Source organism: Penicillium daleae (genome assembly GCF_028827525.1).
Source record: "Penicillium daleae strain IBT 16125 chromosome Unknown utg000008l_segment0_segment0, whole genome shotgun sequence".
In the NCBI taxonomy this organism is placed as follows: domain Eukaryota; kingdom Fungi; phylum Ascomycota; class Eurotiomycetes; order Eurotiales; family Aspergillaceae; genus Penicillium; species Penicillium daleae.
In genome coordinates this window covers 6,869,219-6,890,246 of record NW_026623156.1, presented here as the reverse complement: position 1 = coordinate 6,890,246, position 21,028 = coordinate 6,869,219, and the positions used below count along the sequence as shown (strand labels likewise).

At 48.8% G+C, this 21,028-nt stretch overlaps 6 protein-coding genes across 6 annotated transcripts; 2 read left to right on the top strand and 4 right to left on the bottom strand.

Moving 5' to 3' along the window:
• Positions 1–447: 447 nt before the first annotated feature.
• N7458_010971 (fungal specific transcription factor domain-containing protein) lies at positions 448–2,976 on the bottom strand (the record flags this gene model as incomplete). Its single annotated transcript, XM_056914353.1, has 4 exons — positions 448–1,821; positions 1,898–2,591; positions 2,661–2,722; positions 2,785–2,976. 4 exons carry the CDS (start codon positions 2,974–2,976, stop codon positions 448–450), a joined length of 2,322 nt encoding a protein of 773 aa, XP_056763202.1.
• A 698-nt stretch (positions 2,977–3,674) lies between these two features.
• N7458_010970 (flavin monoamine oxidase family protein) lies at positions 3,675–5,248 on the top strand (the record flags this gene model as incomplete). Its single annotated transcript, XM_056914352.1, has 2 exons — positions 3,675–4,112; positions 4,187–5,248. The coding sequence occupies 2 exons, from the start codon at positions 3,675–3,677 to the stop codon at positions 5,246–5,248; spliced, it is 1,500 nt and encodes a 499-aa protein (XP_056763201.1).
• A 413-nt stretch (positions 5,249–5,661) lies between these two features.
• Positions 5,662–6,658, bottom strand: N7458_010969 (VIT1/CCC1 transporter family protein; the record flags this gene model as incomplete). The annotated part of the gene is made up of 2 exons (XM_056914351.1): positions 5,662–6,196; positions 6,297–6,658. 2 exons carry the CDS (start codon positions 6,656–6,658, stop codon positions 5,662–5,664), a joined length of 897 nt encoding a protein of 298 aa, XP_056763200.1.
• Positions 6,659–8,055: 1,397 nt separating this feature from the next.
• N7458_010968 (uncharacterized protein) lies at positions 8,056–9,832 on the top strand (the record flags this gene model as incomplete). Its single annotated transcript, XM_056914350.1, has 8 exons — positions 8,056–8,157; positions 8,233–8,536; positions 8,563–8,645; positions 8,713–8,889; positions 8,944–8,982; positions 9,037–9,245; positions 9,307–9,456; positions 9,520–9,832. The coding sequence occupies 8 exons, from the start codon at positions 8,056–8,058 to the stop codon at positions 9,830–9,832; spliced, it is 1,377 nt and encodes a 458-aa protein (XP_056763199.1).
• A 973-nt stretch (positions 9,833–10,805) lies between these two features.
• N7458_010967 (GPI anchored serine-threonine rich family protein) lies at positions 10,806–11,674 on the bottom strand (the record flags this gene model as incomplete). Its single annotated transcript, XM_056914349.1, has 4 exons — positions 10,806–11,214; positions 11,299–11,433; positions 11,495–11,573; positions 11,623–11,674. The coding sequence occupies 4 exons, from the start codon at positions 11,672–11,674 to the stop codon at positions 10,806–10,808; spliced, it is 675 nt and encodes a 224-aa protein (XP_056763198.1).
• Positions 11,675–13,373: 1,699 nt separating this feature from the next.
• Positions 13,374–17,682, bottom strand: N7458_010966 (uncharacterized protein; the record flags this gene model as incomplete). Its single annotated transcript, XM_056914348.1, has 7 exons — positions 13,374–13,979; positions 14,033–14,053; positions 14,130–14,153; positions 14,215–14,810; positions 14,897–15,307; positions 16,242–16,719; positions 16,789–17,682. 7 exons carry the CDS (start codon positions 17,680–17,682, stop codon positions 13,374–13,376), a joined length of 3,030 nt encoding a protein of 1,009 aa, XP_056763197.1.
• Between the last annotated feature and the right edge of the window lie 3,346 nt (positions 17,683–21,028).

Below are 21,028 nucleotides of genomic sequence, written 5' to 3'. Positions count from 1 at the left end.
AGACTTAAGGCCTGGCCAGATCAGACTTTTAGAACTGACATGAACTCATCCTTAAAGAACAAGCCTTTGTGACTTCAGCAGTCGACAATGGCAAAAGAAGTCCAGCGGCGATATACTTGATGAGTGTGCGATGACGCAATGCTTCGAATTCCCACGCCGCCACGCTTCTTGGCCGACAAGGTGTTGTGGGCGTTGCCGCCAATTCGCACGATAAGAGACTCATAATGGGAGTTTGCTGGCCGATGGATTGTCGGATTGATGTACCGATTGGGGGCTTTGGGATGTGTGGCGGTCTGGTTTTGAAGTTACAATGCTAAATCATCTGACAACCTAAGCTTGATCAATCGTTCTAGTCTTATGATATCAGATATCTGTTTCTCCATGCTCAAAGACCGAGAAGATATAGCCCGTCAATTCCCGGCCATCCAATCATTTAATATGCACATCTTATAGTAAACCTGCCATCACCCGCGTCAATTCCTCATTGTCAGTCTCGAATGCATCAAAAGCGTTATTAGGGGACTGCGGGTTCGCAGGTACAGAAAAGAAACCCATATCCACTCCCCTGGCTAGCGACAGATCTGGTCCAGTGGGTAAGTGGAGGTCCGAGGTTGCATGAGAATCAAAGTACAGGTCACCAGCATTCTCGAAGAAACTGCTCAGATCTTCGCAAATGTTGGGCTCGTCCATCACTGTTCCCGGGGAGATTTGCCACGAAGTCGTCGATGTGTCGTAGTTCTGACTAGGGTGGAGATTGGATGTAGGCTGCGAAGCTGGATTAGAAAGAGGATTGACATCCCACGGCCCCCGTCCAGACATAGACTCTGCCTGTGTCGTTGGGCGCGAATGGTAGTCTGCGGGCCTTTTCGTGCCTCGGGTTGCTGGTTTTGCTGGACGACCATGAGAGACCGCCTGGTCTGGGCCACCCTTGTGCAATTGAATATGTTTTAGACTGCGGATGATCTTCTGTAAGCGCCGTGATGTTCGAGCACGAGTCGCCGAGCGACGCACGAGTTCTATAGCTGTATAGAACTCTGGACGACAGACATGGCTAAAGCGACTTGGCGCGTGCAAGACTGCCAAAAGAAGAGCAGCCAATGCAGAGATCAAAAAATAATTGAACGGCTCCGGCCGTTGAAAGTAAATATTCGTCACGCCGCTGAAATATTCCAACATGTGGATCGTGCTCTTCGCCGTTTCCACAGCTATAGTAGCGCCCGCAACGTCTCCGGCGATATGGTCACTGCTTTGCAGGTTCTGTCGATACACTAAGATTCGAAGTTGGTTTCCTTGCAACGCAAGCAAAACTTGCAGCATCATCACTCGGTCATTCTGCTGCGACTGTTCAGGTCTCGGAAGTGCGCGAGGTTGCCAATTCGGATTGAAGCGTAGATCCCGTGGGATCGACCAAATCCATTGCTGCACCTGCGCATCCAGTTCGGCGCATTTATCAGCAGTCGCTAATCTCGAGTGTTTGGGCCACTCCATGACCAAGCCCCAGATCTTAGTGCTCAACCGTGCATACGAGATCATGCACGTCAAGTATGGGGTGGAGTGTCCCGGCTCAGGGAGATTTGTATCCATATCCATGTCTTGAATGCCAAAAGGAAGGCCACTGCCAAAAGACCACTTTCGGTCCAGGACGTATATGCACCAGAAGAGCCGCATTGCCCAAGTCCTAGCAAGCTCACCCGGGAAGACACCTCCTGTCCGCTGCCAGGTTTCTTGCCGATGAAGGCCGAGTTCCATGCAGGCACTAGTCGCGATGCGGGTCATGCGCCAGGAGATGACTTCATCATCACGATATGAGTGGAAGATTGACTGGTGATTAATGTCAGACACCGATGAATCTCTGGAACGTTAAAGATGCAAAATGGATAGATGGACATCAGCCTACCAGTAATGTCATGATCAAAATTTCCTTCATATCCACCTCAGCAACCTTAAATCGGCTGGCAAACCGGTCTTCCACACTATCCGCAAGCTGCGCCGCAGCTTCACTGCGGCCATGTGACTCAGCCAGAAGAGCAGTCGCAAGGATCAATTTCAACACTTGAATATCCCGAGCAAAAAACCAATCCTGATCCGTCGAGCCTTTATCCAACGAGTCAGTGGCATCAGTAAGAATCATATCATGGGAGCGATAATACTCGTGCACATAGCCACGAACACTATCAATATCCACACAAGGATACATAACCCCGACAAGATCCTCATACACCTGCACCAAGCGTAAGGCATCATCAAGTCCTATACTGAAACCACTCCCTGAATGCGGAGCTGTACCCTCTGGGGTGGGACTTCGGGTCGGTGTAGACAAGGGCATATCCTCATCAGCTTCATTTTCACTAGCAGGGTTTCTAGAAGCTCGTTGTCGCCGCAGGCCAAACTCCGCACTGGTCGGCCCAACGTACGGTGGTGATTTTGGCGCGTTCAAAATACGATCCAACTCCCTTGGAGTAGATGTCTTTACAGGTCTCGAGGATGCCGGGCTGGAAGCTTCCAACTCTCGCAGGCGAGTAGCTAGACTCCGCATTTCTCGCTGCAGCATCTCCAGTTGCCGATCCACGGAATCAAATCTGGGACCGACACTATAGAAAAAAAAAATAAGCGACTGATTGCAAAGGCTCGGCTATTCAAATTCTGCAATGAACACTCACCGTGCATCTTTGAACTCGGTCTCTTGGATTGGCATGCGATCAGTTGGATACACGCAGGGAATCTTACCACGCGCACAGCGCGAACACGTAGATCCTCCGCTACATTTGATTTTGCGCCGCTTACATTCATTGCTATCATTGTTAGCATGAGCACGGGGTATCTCTCAGAAACCTGGTCATTGCAAGGTTGCCGAAGGGAGACATTGCGGAATGGAGCGAGGCAGACGAACCATGCTATCTGCGTATACTTCAACCGCTTCTTCGGGTGGTATGATGCAGACGGATCCACGTCTCGATCGGGCGACTCACTTGTCATGATCTGAGGAATGAAGCAACGGAATCTAACGAGGAGGCGTCGTTGCAAGTTCGATGGGAGTTGAAGGAAACTCGGAAGCGGAAAGGCAGACCGAGACATCGCAGAGTAGTGGGGCGATGCGATTGGGCAATCTGGGAGAAAGTGGGGTGTGGCACAAAGGTTAACCTTCCATGAGCGACACATCCAACCCAACACCAAGAAGACTGTTTCATAGCAATGTTGCCAAAAAGAATTGATGGACTGCTTGTGTGAATAAGATTACTAGAAGGTACATAATTGAAGCATCTGTCTAAGCGCTAATTATTTGCTGAACTGTCACTGCCGGAAACCTCGCACAGCAGGAGACACCAAGGATCCGTGATCAGCCCTATGGAAGCACTACAGAATCCGAATATCGGAAATAGGAAACTATACCATGCGCATATTTGAGAGAATAAAGATCTATACCCAACTTGGGAAATCAAGCGCCAGTACTCCGCACGCGCGGGCGATAAGCATCGGTATCGGCCTCGGAATTCTATACCTGGTTCCGAGAAAGTTCCAAGAAAGTTCCAAGGCACACCGACAGCCGCTGAATCATGGGGTATGGATCACCCAAATTCGACCAACAAGAATATAAGAACCCTCCTAGAGACACCTATCTTCAAGAATCAGTTTAACCGACATTACAACAAACTGCCTTACACAGATCTCTGACAATGACCAATCTACCGAAAAGCCGCGACGGCTATCAATGGACCCAAGCCACCGGCCTAGTCCAAGGCGTTCCAACCCTAGGTCTAATCCAACCATCCACCCACTTCACAAAGAACAAACGGTACGATGTAATCGTGATAGGAGGTGGCTACGCTGGCCTAACAACATGCCGGGACCTCGCTCTCGCCGGCAACAACGTGCTCCTCATCGAAGCCCGAGACCGCATTGGCGGGCGTTCATGGTCTTCCAATATTGATGGATACCCCTACGATATGGGTGGTACCTGGGTGCATTGGCATCAACCATTTGTGTGGCGCGAGTTGCGTCGCTACGGGATGATGGATCAATTGGAGGTGTCGCCAAGGAAGAATGTTGAAGGAGGGGCGAAGGTTACCGTTAACTTGGACGGGGAGGTGAAACATATATCGCATGATGAGGAGGTATGTATGCAGGTCTATTGTCTAGACGGAAGACTAGAAAGATACAGTGGAGGGTTACTAACTCGTCCATCCAGGATGCAACCGTCGAGTCCGCATTCAAGAAATTCATCAACGTGGACGGCGACTTCGGCCGCAGCGTCATTCCCTACCCGCACGATATCGAACTCAACATGGCCGGCGTAGAGAAATACGACCACATGTCCATGGCCGACCGCATGGCACAAGTTGCGCTGCACCTAACGCCGTTAGAAAAGAACATGTTCGAAGGCTTTCTGGCCATCACACACGGCGCAAAATGGGAAGAAGCGTCCTTTTTCGAGCTCCTCCGGTGGTGGGCCTTGATGAACTACAATTACCCCGATTTCATGGCCATCGGACTCACGTACAAGCTGCGCGATGGCCAGTCTGCACTGGCGCGACGCATCTTCGACGAAGCTGTTGCCACGGGCAGATTGGACTATACTTTCTCCACGCCAGTCATGAACGTGGTTGACCACGGCAACGGGGTAGAAGTCACCGCTCGAAATGGGGTGGAGGTCTTCAAGGCAAGACGCATAGTGTGCACAGTACCGCTGAATGTCCTGCATACACTAGCTTTTACACCGGCGCTGCCGGCTCTCAAGACGGAGGCTTCCCTGGCCGGCCACGTCAATAAAGTCGTCAAGTGTCATGCCGAGGTTGCGAATCCCGAGATGCGCTCGCTCGGGGCAACGAATTACCCTAATGGTAGACTCACCTATACGTTCGGTGATGGGACCACGCCTGCGGGAAATACGCATCTCGTGGCATTTGGCGGTTCCTTGCCGGGTGTCCATTTGGATCCTGAGCAGGATATTCAAGTCACTAAGAAAGCATTCGAGGCTTTCCACCCTGATATGAATGTGCGACGGTTGGTGTTCCATAATTGGCATAAAGATGAGTTTGCCCGCGGTGCGTGGGAGTGGTTGCGGCCCGGTATGACGACAAAGTATCTACAAGCGTTGCGAGAACGGCATGGGAATGTGTTCTTTGCTAGCTCGGATTCGTCGTTCGGGTGGAGGGGTTTCATTGATGGGGCGATTGATGATGGTGGGAGAGTGGCGAAGATTGTTCATGATGAGTTGAGGGTTGTGAGACCAGTGGCTTCGAAACTGTGATATTGAGATTGGGAAGGGAGTTGGGGTGTCCATACTTTTCGAATTTGCGTTTCTGTAAATAGTCTTACTATAACTACGCATTGCCTGTTCATATTGTTTCATAGTCAGTCTAATTTATCAGATTTGTTTGCATACTCGGGCGAGATGGTACGCAGAAAAGCATGTCTATATTGATTGAAACTGGGGATGCTTTTGTCCGTAGAGTCCGTAGACAGCCTCCATTCATCAACACATGTCATGAAGCGGAGACTCGAAGAAGGGAAGAAGATGAAAAACGCCGATGCAAACCAGGTGGCCCCATCCAGAACACCATGCCATGAACGCCAAATAGAACTGAGCCAAGAAGAAAGGAACGAGCGGGATCGAGGCTGTACTTAAGATAAAAGTTGTCCATCTCACACACACACACACACTTAGTCATGTTTGGCATGTTCTGATCCATTCGCTAGCAATTGGAATGCCTTGACCAGTCCCATGGCGGATCCGGCTGCCACACCACCCACCAACACCATCTGGAAGCCACCGATTACACCCTTACGCACATTTCTGCGCCCACTCCACCCACTCACGAAGCAGGTCTTGCCGTACCCGAAGAGGAACAGGGCAATTGCCATTGTGGCAATAGACCAGCGCAGCGCGACAAAGGCATCACGAGGACCGACAAAGAAGTAAGGTAGAAGCGGCACGAAGCCGCCAATGAAGTAGCCCAGAGCAATAGTCAGGGCGCAGATCACGGCGCGAGACCCGGAAGGTTCAGGGAGGGTGTGGTGGAAGTTCATCAGGAACGAAGGGAGCAGGGGGGAGGCGGAGAGATGGCTGGTCAGTTGGGAGACTAGTTCGGCGGGCAGCTCGTATGGCTCGAAGATCTCCTCGATCGTGGTAGAAACGGAGGCAGGGTCGGTCATGGTTTGAGTTTCAGTCTCTTTGAGAGTAGCCTTGTAGGATTCCCTGTTATAGATTGGTTAGCTATGCTTGCTCTGCAATTGCCTTCTCTCTTGATCGTTGGATGTTTAGAGGCTGTCTATTGGAAGGTAGAACTTTGGCTTACTCTTCGCTCTTTGCACCCAGATAGCCACCCAAGCCCATGGAGATGGCGCCCGCGATAAGCTCTGCCATACCACCAAAGACGACCACCTTGGTATCCCCCAAGGCTGATAGTCCCGCCGTGAGTGCAAATGGGACTGTCATGCCGTCTGAAAGACCGATAATGGCATCGGAGACGGTACGACCGTCAATCCAGCGGGACGGCTTCTTCTCTGTCACCGTCCGATGACTGTGACCGTCGGCAGCCTCGACATCGGATTGCAATCGTAGATGCATCTCTTTTTCATTTTCCTCGTCCGTAGAGGAGCGGTGATCGGAGAGACGGGAGTAGTTCGACATGAGGCCGCTTGATGCCGTAATTGACATGTCCGATCCACGTAGGGCTTGTGTGGAGGAAATGGGTTAGATCACACGATCCAGAGGAATGTGTTGTTGTTATTTATTGTGTTGTTTCTCCCTTGCTGTCCAGGGATGTCTCCAAAGTGTGTGTTCCACGCGAGCAGAGAGAAGGGAAATCCAAAAAAAAAGAAAAAAAACAAAAACCAGAATCTCGAGCAGGTGGACTTAAGAGAGGGACGCGAACGTGGAGGTGCATGTGCTCCCCCTCGCTTGGAATGGAAGCGTTACACTGGCGCGGCAGAAAGCGGCGCTTCACTGCTGACGGCGTATACGGAGGACTGGGAAAGCCCGTCCAGTAATCAAGGTCCCCGCCGATCGCAGCGCATCCCAGCCTATTAAGGAACAACGTGCTTGGCGATGGGACGGGGTTGCCAGGCACGTGCCATGCTGATTCGTGGAGGAGCAGCTGGGAAGCGGGGCAGAATGGGCAGGCGGTGGGGTTCATGTGGAGCTTGTTAGTGCTTAAATCCAAGAGAATCACCAATCAGAGCCGTGTAAATGTAATCGCGGGTGAGATCTCAATGTTTATTGGTTATTTGGTGCTGACTCCAGTCCTTGTTGAGATCAAGTCCATTGGCACTCTCGTGACTGTCCTGATTATTTAATAACTGATAATGTCGGATTGTAGATGCCGATTGATTATCCCAATTCGGGCAACGGTAACCTCGTGGTCGGTTCTGAAGCGGGTAGATCCGACTTGGTTAGTCTTCTCCATTGTATGGGATCCTTCGTATTCGTAGATGGATTCGGAGATGATGGACTCAGAGAGCTCAACACGATCAAGCGGACATGGTCACCCGCCCTCTCCGGTCAAGCTGAATAAAGAAGTCCTTAATCATAACTGGCACAGAAAGGGAAATCCCTTGCGTGCCCCTTCTCGTCTCCTTTCACCCATAGTCTAGTCCAGCCTAGTACAGTTATGATGTTATCACTGATCAGACTACCATGCCAGACTCCTCCTCCCATCCAAGGCAGAATGGCGTGAAGAGCGGACCATGCCGCGTCTGCAAGCGATGATAGGGCGTGGAGTCAACTTCAATACCGACACATCCGAGCACTAGCATCGGCTCCTTGTCCGTCGCTATATACGCTGAGCGCCGGTCGTAGTCTCGTGGCCAAGACGTTAGATCAAGAGACAGAGCCCATGATGAAGTGCAATCATGGCAGGTGCCGATCGAGGTGCATATCTGCTCCCAGAAGCTCCCAAGAAGGGAATTTGTAGACACTGTCCTGCCACAAATCGCAATTTCCGATTGACTCTATATAAGAATGTCCTTGCATACCTCGAGGAGGCAATTGTCCTCAGCGATTCTCAATATACCACTCATCGTTGACTGGAGGCGAGGAAACAGACTATTCACATCATGAAGTCGACCTGGGCCATCGTGGCCTCGGGCCTCATCGCTGCAGCATCAGCTTGTCCTGCAGCACGTAACACCCAGACCTGGAGCCAGCTGCGTGAAAACGTGAGTGATCCCTCGGCGTCTCCCTTCAAATGAGAGTCATGACCAAAGCAACTGATCTCTACCCGGCTCTTCTAGATTAAGCACGTCATCTACCTCACCCTGGAAAACCACTCCATCGACAACATCGCCGGCTACTGGGACTTCCACCCTGACATCGACAACCTGCGCAACATTGACTACTGCAACGAATACACCAACCCCAATTGGACTGTGTGGGGAGAGCCACTGGATATCTGCGCTGGTCCATACGAGACCGAAGTCCCGCTGGCCGATCCCGATCACAACTTTGCCGGAGTCACCTACGAGATCTTCCGCAAGTGGAACATCACCAAGCAAGACGTCCCCAACATGGGTGGTTTCGTCGAGTGCCATCGGAGAAGTTTGAGTCGACTCCCGGAGATTCAGCATTCGTGATCAAGGCCTATGATCAGAAGAAGACGGCGTTGTTGGCAGAGCTGGCACAGAACTTTGCCTTCTTCGATGCTTATGTGAGTCTACCTTGGCTTTGAAAGCCGTAGGGATGAGGGAGTGTCGAGGCTAAGAGTTGAAATATAGTTCGCTGAGCACCCCGGCCCAACCAACCCTAATCGCCAATTCGCAACCTCCGGATCCACTTGTAGCTTTGTCGATAACACTGACCAGGCTGCTGGCTTCTTCAACAATGTGACGGGTACTACTTGTGCAACATCGATCTTCGAATCGCCGAGCAAGAAGAAGATCAGCTGGAAGAATGTAAGACTGGTCCCTCTAGTAGTAGATGACAGCCGTTGACAGTAAAGCTATTAGTACTACGAGACCGACATTGTCGACGCATTTAATTACAAGGTAATAACTCTCGTCGACCGTATATCAAAAGCATATCGTGCTAACCTTTCGCAGTGGGTTCAAGACAACGCGATGGACCGTCTCGTCCACGCAGACGAGTTCTACCGCGACTTGGAGCAGGGTACCCTGCCCACATTCTCGTACATCAACCCCGAGTGCTGCACCATCACCTCGATGCACCCAACCAGTCCCATGGTATCTGGTGAGCAGATGGTCAAGCACCTATACGATGCTCTCCGTCGGTCCAAGTACTGGGACAATGCGTAAGTCACCATGCTGGAAATGCAAAGACTGATCCTATTCTGAGACTGAACCTGCAATTAGCCTCCTGATCATCAACTTCGACGAGCACGGCGGCTTCGCTGACCACGTCCCGACCCCGATGAACGTGCCCCAGCCCGAAGATAAAATCAGCTTCAACGGCAAGTCGGAGGGTCTCCAGATCAGCTACGACTTCACTCGCCTGGGCGTCCGGTAAGCCAATCCCATCCCCCTTAGACGCGGGAGAACACCTCCTTGACTAACAAACCCACCCAGCGTCCCTGCATTCCTGATTTCCCGCTTCGTCCCCGCAAACACCCTCATCCACCACGAAGGTACCTCGTACGCCAAGATCTCTGCCTACACCCACACCTCGATCTTGCATTTCCTGCAGGAATTGTGGGAGCTGGAAGGCCTGAACAACCGGATTCAATGGGCCAAGACCTTTGAGTATGTATTTTCACACACTGGTCGACAGAATACGCCTAAGACCTTGAAGACCCCAACTTGGGAGGGTGGCAGTGGACAGCCTGAGCCTGATCCGTTCTACCTGCTGAATCAGGATGAAAGCTACTATGCTTCTCGGTGAGAGTATGCAGGGTGGAGATAAGTGGTAGATGAAAATTCCTAGGTGGAACTTGCGACCTTAGTATTTGCTTCGAGCAATATAACTTGGCATTGCAGGATTTGGCATGCCCTTGTTAATTGGCCTGGTATACCTATTTATGGCAAATTGATATCTTTTCGAATGTTATTCTATCGTCGATGATGATGCAAAAACCAATATCAGGCCGTCAATTTTCAGACGAAGCCAGCGGGCTCTTCTCAATCGCTCTATTGGTAATTATAAGCAGAGTAGTTACCTGTATATTTTGGAGTTCAATTCAGAATGTTAGGAGGGATTTGTGCCTTCTTCCATATACAATCTCGTTTTCCCGTTTGTATTCACTAATTTTGTTCGGTGTATGGTGCAACACCAGTGTGCGAGATTATATATCTCACGACAACACCTATCACTGGAGACAGAAATGCGTTCAAGGGCACGGCGCAACTGAGCACGTTACCATAAGACCAAGTTAACTAGATTAACTAGAATCATTTTAGAGTCATTCTATATATATTTGAAAAGTTCTCTACCCATAAATAGCGGGCCCGGAGTCGGTGAGATGTTTCCACATAGGTTGCAGCTCAGTCACGGAAGGTACCTAGAAGGGTAACAACACCAGGATTTCAATCAAGTATTGACTAGGGAGAGCAGGTAAAAATTAGAGTGAAAGAGTAAGAGCGAAAGGCAACAAAGATCAATGTGAAATGCGATGCCTGACAGGATAGTCATATATGAGGCAATATGGTCAGAGCGCACATCATCAAACTGTTTACAATTATTATTAACGTCCAAACTGGATGCTATCACAAATTAAAAACAGAGAATTGAAAGCAAAACACCCACTCCATCTATCATTGTTCCGTGTATATCTCTTATTCCCAACTCGCATGCTCCACCCACAGACGATGATCCATTGTCAGACCACTCGTAAGAGTAAGCCGTGTTCTTAGGTAGCTTACAGGCCGAAAGCCAACGCACCAGCGAGAAGACCAGCGACAGCGACCGGGTGAGCCACCAGAGCCGCAGCAGCACCAGTAGAAGGAACAGAAGTCTGCGAAGAGGTACCGCTAGCAGAGGCGCCGGACGACGAACGGGCGCCAGTAGCACCAGAAGTACCAGTAGTCTCAGAGTTGGTGGAAGTCCCGGTCGAGGTGGTGCTGGTGATCAAGGTGTTGGTAGTAGTAGAACCGGTGGTAGTGCCCGAGGAAGTGCTGGTGGACGAGCTGGAAGTGGACGAGCTGGAAGTGGACGAGCTGGAAGTGGAGGAGCTCTGAGTGGAGCCGGTGACGTTGAATTGTTCGGACTGGGCGAGGATACCGGTGTTCATGGATTCGTCAGACTGGAGGTTGATCTGGTATCCTTGTCTAATTAAGGAAGAGAAGTTAGTATGACAGGTTGTGGGGGCTGAGGAAAGAGATTGTAAGCGCTGTATAGAGAAGAATTCGTACCCTGCCGAGACGCCAGTGAGGCTGTCAATGGTGTAGGAGCCATCAGAAGTCTCTACGTTGGAAGCAATCTTCTTGTTAATGCTAGGATAGACGGCGTTGTTGACGAGGTAAAGGTCAAAGCTCTTAGCATCGGTGCTTTTCAGAGTCAGATACGAAGTAGAACATCTGATGAGATATAGATCATGGCAAAACTCACTCAACAAAAGTCCATTTGACAGCCAGAGAGCTGGAAGTCTTGATATCGGCACCCTTCTCGGGCTCGGTGACGTGAAGAGCTGACGATTTTGTTAGGAAGTATTCATGTTGAAGCGGGACTCGACTTACCTCCGACGAAGCCTGCAAGAGGCAGAAGAGACAAGGCGAGCGAGAGACGCATAGTTGTGGTATAGTGAGTGAATAGTAAATAAAAAAGATGGACAGGTGTTGAGTAAAAGCAATATTAAGGAATATCTCAAACAGCAATAAAGCACTCGAGAGTTTAATATAGTCAAGTAGTAGATGGATATAAATTTTCCAAAAAAAGATCACAACCGACAATCAAAACAATTTTGGCACAATACCTAAGACAAGTCTAATAATACCTGAATCAATTGATGAAATTATCTGGCCCAAACCTGGAAGTGATGCATTGACATGACATGACTTCTGCAGTTCAGCTCCGACACGAGCCTTGGAAAAGGGTAGGTAATGCAGGGTCTCCATGGTCTCCATCAGAATCACGAACCAGTCTTGGTACCAGGTCATTGCTACGCGAAATTTCCAGGTTTTGCAAATACAATGGAATATTATTCCATGAACAATTACTCTGTACAGAACTGTACAAAGCCAGCCTTCGGGCGGAAGATCGCCCGAATGGGACCCAGGTGTGTGACGGGTTCCGAGAAAGAGTTCTCGGTCGCACGGGCCGGTGTATTGGTCAATTCGTATTAATGGCACAGCCGATTGGGCCGATAATGACATTGCAAGCCACTAACGCATTCTAGCGAGATGAGGCGCCGCGGAGGCTGAGCCGAAACATGCCAAGTGTTGCTGGCGTTGGTGGTGCATGTCTAGCGCCTTCCTGTGTCGCGATATGGAAATCCGGTCATCCAATTACAGGTAAATTCAACCTCACGGGTGTATATGTATTGTTGTAATTTACAGTAGTGCAAATGCTATTTTTGATCTAACGGCCACCTTATCTTGTTACACCATCTTACTAGCCTCTTGGCCAGGTGTCAAAACACAGCACACACCTCCTTGTTACGGGGATTTCAGTCTTATTCACTGAGTCAGACTGTGTATCGGTAAAATAATTTTCCTTCCCAATGAGTACTAATTGTCATGCAGGCAACTGTCCTGACTGTATCGAAGCTTTTGGTATTGACCATCGATAATGATTGGCCATTCCATGGACGGATGTCTCTGATCAACACTAGACCGCATCGAGAGACCCGGTAACCAGGTTGAGATCTGGCACATCCAGAAGATTACCAAACGCTTGGCAAAAAGCCCGATCGCGTCTTGGCAGGACCCAAAGTTAACTCAGTCATATCCAACAAACCAGGACTGGCCGATTAATCAAGAGCAGACCAGGATATTGAGTGGGAACCAATATTTCGGAACCACCAGGAAAACTCTTCGAGACATCCATGGGCGTGGTGGCCCCAGCTACTTTTCAGGAACAGGCAGTTATGCTCAACGTGGATACGGACTGTTTCACCAAGCATCTGCCGATTCAGGTACCACCCGTAATAAAGAGCGAAAAGTTCAGCGTGTCTCGAGAATGGAGACCGTTCCCAAAGTCACCGCTGAAGCTGGGCTCCAAGGTCAAAAAACATTTGCAATCGTTACTGCTGTATCTAACTTTCGGTCTGCGGAAGTGGCCGTTACGATTATCTCATGTGTGCATGAAGGCACTCCCCAGGCTGGCCGAACTGAGCTGCCTAACAATGGACAGAATCGAAAAATTTTTCCACTAGGAACTATAGTACATTATTATCTGTTCTAAGAAGCCTCTGGAAGAAGACCCCTTTGAGCCAGTTGTCAATGATTAATAGTCATAAATGTTTACGTTGCTGGTAAAAGCGTCCGGGTTAGCACAGAACCGAGAAATGGGGGAAGATAGGAAGACCGTACAACTTCTCCGCGAGGCCAGCACTGGAGACTGCGTCTGAATCAACCCATACGCTGGCACTCATTGCGTTGACAGTGAAAAACCCGTAGCCCCATTTGTCGATAACGACAGCTCCTGCCCGGTGTCCCAAGATATCTATCCACCGCTGGCTCGTATTATCTCGACCAATGAACATCCGCTTTTTGGCTGCGCCTGAATTGCTGATAATGCAGGCGAGACCCGAACGGTGACGAGAATTTCCATAGCGAACAAAACCTGAGACATCCTCAGGAATGATAAGTCCAAAATGAAATTGCAAAATTAAAAAGGGGGAGGGGGGGAAGGATTGGAAATACGAACCGATGCAGTTTGGTTGGTCAAAGTAGTCTTCTTGTTCGCCGTAGGCATATAGTTTCCGTGCTGTGGTCAGGATTGGGAGCTTGCCATTGCATGCTGGGGTGTTTGGGTGTGCGATATTTTCGCCTCGTATGCCATAAATGTCGCCATAGAATACACAAGGATGGCCTTCTTTTCGGAGAAGTATCAACGAATAGGCTAGCAATTTGAACGAAGATGCTACTGGAGTCTAATTCTTCAGTCAGCAATGTTCTGATGGAAAATAGATCGGTGGTGGCTTACCTCAAGCATTTGTCCTGGTTGCTTTAAGCCATAAGCAAGGAAGTCAATACATGAGGCCCAACAACCTAAAGAGCAGGTCTCGATCCGCGCCACTTACTGTATCATGATTTGACACAATGGTCTTCGAAAGTTAGTCTCTTGATGTCCAAAATTGACGAGATGGGAGAAGGAGGGTCTCTTACTACAGCCTGGTCTGGCCTGCGCTGTACCAAAGAATCCTTGAAAATACCACGAAGGTCTGCGTCGCGTGTATGCGACAGTTCTGAGAATTTCTCAACCAGAGGAACGTCGTACGCCACAATTTTATTCTCAAGCGTCTCCAGGTAGTCCATAATGGCTTGCACGTCCCCGGTCCAGTACTCTCCGATCACGAAGAAATCCGGATTGGAAGTGCTGCGAATATGGTTCACGAAGTCTTTTTGGAACTTCGCGGAGAAATGCTTTGCTGCATCCAGCCTCATTCCGCCAAGGGATAATGTATCAGTAATCCAGTTTCCCCATTGTAGAATGTCTTCGCGGACTTCTGGGTGCGAGAGATCAAGGTCAGCAAACATGAGGTAGTCGTAGTTGCCATTTTCCCCCGACACATCAGAGGCCCAGTCCTTGTGGGGCGCATGGATTTTGTAGATCGCCTGGTGTTTGCGCTTGTCGTCCCAGTCGACGCCGCTGAAATGCTGCCAGTGGTACTTCATGGAACTGTACAAGTCGCCACGGCCACGAAAATCGAAGCCCACCCAGCCATCTATTTCCAACGGCTTGGATATTTCAATGTCCCTTCCTGTAATTTCAAAATCAGTACCAAGAAACCCTTTGGCCTGACATAATCCCAACTTAGACCGGTGGTAGTAATCAACATCAACTTACTCTTAGGATCTACCTCCACTGCCTTGAAACTCTCTGGGAAATCAGCTCCAGCCTTATGATTGAGCACAGCATCCCAGATAATTTTGATATCCAGGGCTTGAGATTGGCAAACCAAGTCCTCCAGCTCTTTCCTAGTGCCCCACTTTGTCGAGATCGCTCCCTTTTGATCAAATTCCCCCAGATCATACAAGTCATAGATATCGTAGCCATTGCCCGCAGGGTCCATTCCCTTACATCCCGGGGGAATCCATATCTGGTCAACGCCTATCGCCTTGAAATCCGGCAAAGCAGCCTTTAATCGATTCCAATGGCGCCGATCGGCAGGAACATGCCATTCAAATGCCTGCAGAATTAGTGTATTATCGGGCGCAGTCCACGAGGGTAATTGATCAAGGTTCTTGGCTGCTTCTACTAGATATAAGTTACAAGTTAGAACGAGAGTATTCAAAAAGGTATTGAAAGGAAACAATTGACCTTCTTTCTCTTTCCAAACTCGCTGTCTCCGCCGAAAAGGCCGGTTATAGCACGAAAACAAAGACAGCATGGGGGGTTTGGAGCTCAGCGTGAAAACAATGCTAAAGACCAAACGTAACAAAGCCAATGAAAACGCGAAGGGGCTCTTCTTAGAAACGGTTTAGCTGCGATTCATCAATTTCCACATTTAGTCACATTACAAGACCTTGAATTCCTATAATATCCACTCAGGACAACAAATATTTACTTACCTAAGAGTTCGCTTCTCGGTATCCGCAGGATCCGAGACCGTGTGGAAACCGAAAATTTCTATCAGTGGGGCGGCGACTCAACTCCTTTTGTATTGAAGGATTCAGCGTAAAATTACACCACCACTCACCACTCGAAGAGTAAGATCAACTTCCCACCCAAGTCCGCTCTCCTTAATTGCGTCATACCTTGAATTTGATGCTCAAGAAAATGCCAAAAATAGCTTATAGAGCAGTTAATCGAGATAAAAGGGGCAGTCAAAATATGTACATGGAAATTGATTAATATGAACACGCGAAGAGGATGGTTCAGAAAGAGCGCGATCGTGTACATGGCTAAGAAGAACAAAAACGACCCGGAAAACATAGAGGATATCACGAAGGCAAGTCAGATTGTAAACACACTCGCCAATGCGGAATGCAGAAGAATGTGGTTGATGCCGAGACCTAGATTGAGCCTAGTAGCAATAAGCTCAGCATGAATGTCAGTAAAAGGGGTTGTTTATTGTTAGCGCTTCCTTTATTTCTAGCCCCCAAAGACGACGACGATCCGGATCCACGGCCAGTCATGATATCAGCATAGGAAACGTTGCTTGACGAGTAACCGCACAATCCACTCCCACTCATCAGTTTGGTAGGGAACAGCACTCTGGGCTCTCCTTGATTCATGTCGATAGCGAGCCCACCATACTCATTGACTGCGTAGGCTTTGCAATTCAACACATCGGTCACGGCAGTCCCAGCATTGTAGGAGACTGGTAGCGTAAGCTGGTAGGGTTTGCCTTGCATGCCTTGGTTCGATAGAAGCATGACGACCTGTCGGCCCTCGACGCCCTTGGAGAAAGCCAACTCACTGCCGCCCGTGTAGATAGAATGTGTCTTGCTATCAATATAGTCCGAGTCCATGTTGTAGGCATGTTTCCGGATTCTGTTCAGCGTCGCGATGAGTTTGTAAAGCACGGTGTCATTATTGTAGCCAGATAGCCAGATAGCTTCACGATTCCACGGGTTGAATACTCCATTCAAGTGTTGCTCTTGGCCTTGGTAGATCATCGGAACGCCATCAAACAGCAACGTGAACGTGATGATTGACTTCGCAAGCTAGATAGGTAGAACTTCGGTCAGAGAGGGTGCATTGTGTGCATTGACATGCGACGCGGTTGCACGTACCGACATATCATCCGTCATATTTGCAATACGCTGAAGGTCATGATTTTCAGAGAATGAGACCATTGCAGTGACATCTGGGCACGTGCGTTTCATCACTTCCACTTGATTCGGGAGCTCGGTGGTGTTGCCGTTGATGAATGCATGGATCATAGCGTAGTAGATGGGGTAATTGGGCATACTCCCAATATAATTGCTTTGATAGTTACAAACAATGTCCACATGACTGTCGAGAACTTCTCCGGTCATGAACACACCAGCTTTATCTCCAAAATTTTTCAAGAAGCCTGGACTGACGTGCTTTGCGGCATCAATTCGAAGTCCATCGACAGAATATTTCTTTATCGTGTCCGTTGCCCAATTTTCCAGAAGCTGTTGGACATCACTGTGTTCAGTGAAGAGATCAGGCAGTGCTGTCTCGTTGTCACCTGTTTGACAAAGCTGCGCATCGGTGTAATTATTCCAATTCGTAATCTCGCAATAGGGATGAAAATAATCTGCATTGTTGAACGGTGTAAAGACCGAGTAGTCGATGTGTGTGGCAGGATCGGTACCATTGGTGATGTAGGCCATGTTGTTGATGACCGTGTCCATCATCAGGTACATTCCGCGAGCATGCAGAGCGTCGCTTAGGTCCAGCAAGTCTTGGGATGTTCCAAAGTGCGAGTTCAGATCATATATGTCCAGTGGCCAGTATCCATGGTAGGCCTCACCATAAGAAACCCGGCCGTCGATGTTTTTGATGATTGGGGAGATCATGACAGCATCGAATCCCATCCCCTGGATATAGTCGAGCTGGTTAATCGTTCCTCTCCACGTGCCTCCACAATAGTTTCCCTCCTCGAGATCACAGGGAGACGTAGTCGACCCATCGGTGCGCGCGAATCGATCCGTCATGGTTTGATAAACGGATCGAGACTTCCATGCTGGTGTTTGCGCAGCGAAAGCGTGTCTAAAGAGGCTTGAAATGGAAGCAAGGCCTGCTAGATAGCAGATTGCTGCTGTTGGCAACATGGCGGGCCCTTGAGACGCGCCACCCTCGTGTTCAAAATCAAGAGATAGAACCACGAAAAGGTCGAAGAAAGAGAGACAAATATCGGTCTAGAGCGAGTGACGGGGTAAAAGAATGTGATAAGAAAAGAGCGACGACGTATTAGGACTTAGATCACATGGGAAAGGAGCGTAGAGAGGAGGGAAAAAGACTAGAAAAGAAGGGAATAATGAAGCCGGCCCCTGGAGAAAGAAAGAAAAGACTGCAATCAAGGTTAAAGTTCCCTCTGCAGAATTTGGGGTAAAGGCCGGCCCACCGAACGAAGTGGCAAAAGCCCTATTGTAGCTACTGGAACCACTGGGGCCATGGTGAGTCTGGGTGCATCTTTCTCCGTACTATTTGCTGGATGCTACCGCGGTAGGTGAGCCCGCCTAGGTGTCATTGAGCCTAGCTTCACGGCTAGTCGTGGTCTGAGCAATTTGGGAACATGGTCACATTGCCCTTGGACAGGGAATGCTCCCACGGACAAGGTTGAAATCCATATTTAGAATGTGAAAATTCTCGCCTCGAATCCGGGGTTGTTCAAGATTTCTTCAAAATCGAACACGCGGAGAAGTAGTTCCAAGAAGCGGTACCTTGCGGAATTTATGCACATCAAGGGAGATATGGACGCATATATGCTACAAAGGGCCTCTGGGTCAGAGCCAAAAAAATTTGACTCAGCGTTGACGACACGACCTGCTACCGTTACGAATCCTGCAGCTGTGACGGGAATATCCTAGATGGGTTGTTTGCATGGGTCGGACGTATGTGAGCATGCGAGTCAACCCCAATCCCTCGAGTGTGAACGGAGGCACTCGTATGAGGCTGAAACATGTATGGAGCAATTGGCACCATCTAACCACCGTTGCGGCTAAAACCGGGTTGGAAGTTGACGGGATTTAACTTGGCTACTGCTCCGAGACAAATTGAGAAAGTGGCATGTCTCCCCTCGATTATCAACCGAGCATGAGCATCATGTCGGCAGGTGTAAAGAGTGTGGAGTACTGCGTACATATCTGGTGTGAAGATGCCTTTCCTTGCCAATTGCCAGACACACTAGATTATAGTTCAAGTGCCCTGAAATTGAGACTCGATAACGTCCACTCCTCTGAGAGGGGCACCACAGAGATGTATGTGCTGCTTTCGAAGCCACGTCGGAAGATCAGGCGCAAGACCATCATAATTGAAAAAAAAAAGGAAAATGGATGACCTGAGCACGGACCGATCGTACGTAAGTCGGCTTTTGACCAAGTCAAATCTCGTTCCTAGGGAGCGAAAGTTCGAAAGGATTTGAGAGCGAACAAGGCGCCTTGGCGAAATGTTGGAGCAGGAATATTATATTAGTACGGATGCGTTCCATTGATTTGTTGGTATTTTATATCGTTATCTGTGTACCAAAATACATGACGAGATATGGAAATTCCCAGTTCGGTTAATTCAAAGCGGGTGGCTGTATTATTGTAGCGGTATTGACAATTTCAGCTGTTATTTTACATGTAAACCTAGCGTTCCACGGGTCGATCTCAGGGTCCAATCTTCTCCGTAGAAAGTGAGTGAAAGGAGCTAGTTCAAAAATAACAAGGGGCAGTATTCAAGGAACGCTCGATTTAATACGTATAAATCGGTTCTTTAGAGGGTCGAAGAAATTTCAAACTTACGGACTCTGGAGGATCGGAGAAAAACGCGAATTTGGTGCGTTATCGGATATAAAATGAGTCCGAAGTTACCATAAGCTGGCTGCATGATAACTTGCGTTTTCTTGGTAATATCTTAGCACACCGAGGATAGAAACGTAAGGCTGAACTACTGGGAGTGTTCGACAATTTTGTCTGAATAATAAATGATCGACCAATTCCACGGCTCTCTCCTCCAGCCATAATAGTCCTTTCTGGCTCTGGACTACTCAGAAAACGAGGTCTTTACTCATTCGAAGAAACATGTAGCAAGATTGAGGCTGAGAAATTCTGACAAGAGGATTGTCCATCAGTCTCCAGCAATAATAACGGCGATATCCGAATAAAAAGTCAAAACAGCCAAAGACACTCTTCTGCTATCCTTTCGCATTGGTTGGGCTCTGTCTGACTCCCGGCTTGGCAGCCATCTAAGATAAGCAGTGGTCAACGGTAAGTGGCTCAGCGATTAAGCCATTGTTGATTTACATGTTATTATTTTAAGAAAAACTCCTTGGCAGAGACCTGTGTCGAAATTTTCAAAGCAAAAGTGAAAATTACATGTCTCGTTAGTGCTGCCCTAAAATCGCCAGGGCTAGCCGGAGAGATCCACCGGCTCAGCCTACCGAAGAGCTACGATATATGTACCGAAGATTGCATCAGTTGCGGGCCGTGTGTTCGGCCGTATGATTCTTATCGGTGAAATTCTATGTATAAGTACCGTCCGATCAGGTTCGCATAAATCGGGCTGCGCCAAAAATACGAACTGCGGTGAAGACCTATCGGTGTGCATCTGGATGTAGAACCTACACACTCGGCAAGAATGACTAGGATATCCTATCTACTGTAGAATACTATGCGGTATATTCAGCCTTACAGTTTTCGAGCACTAAATATTTTACTCTCTTGTCGACCTCTTTACCCTGGACAGGCTTCGAACAACCACTTCGGTTGATTCGCCACGAGGTGGATCTGTCTCGGATGGAATTATTTGGTTGAGACAGGACAGATGGAGCAGCATACTAGTGAAACGGAACTGATTGGGAAAGATACATGGTCTTTAGCCTTACGGTCTGGATCCAAAAAGAAATTTTCAAAAGGCTTTCCACCGACACGAAGAGTCAACTCTACCCAATTTGGTGATTTCTCGCGGCTGATATCCGTCGAGCCACGAGTAAGCTCTTAGCTGCGGGCCCAATGCTCGTGTAAAGCTATAATTATGATGCATCAATAATCTGGAAAAATCCAGGACCATTGCAGTTTCGAGCCTAGTCCGAACTGTCGTGGTAGACTAGAGCATCCAATGCATCCACCAGCACAGGAAACGGGACATCTCCATCACCGCCAGCTTTTTCGTAACCGTAATCAGCCTCATTCGTTTAATTCGGGGTCTCACTTGCTCCAGAATATTTGGCCTGTCTCGCCATTTTATTTTTATCTTGAGCTGAACTCATACGCCACTAAAATGGCCAACATCTAAGGACCGTCCTGCTCCGTGATCTGACATTTTCCCTCCGCTACATTCGCTTTTTCCCATCGT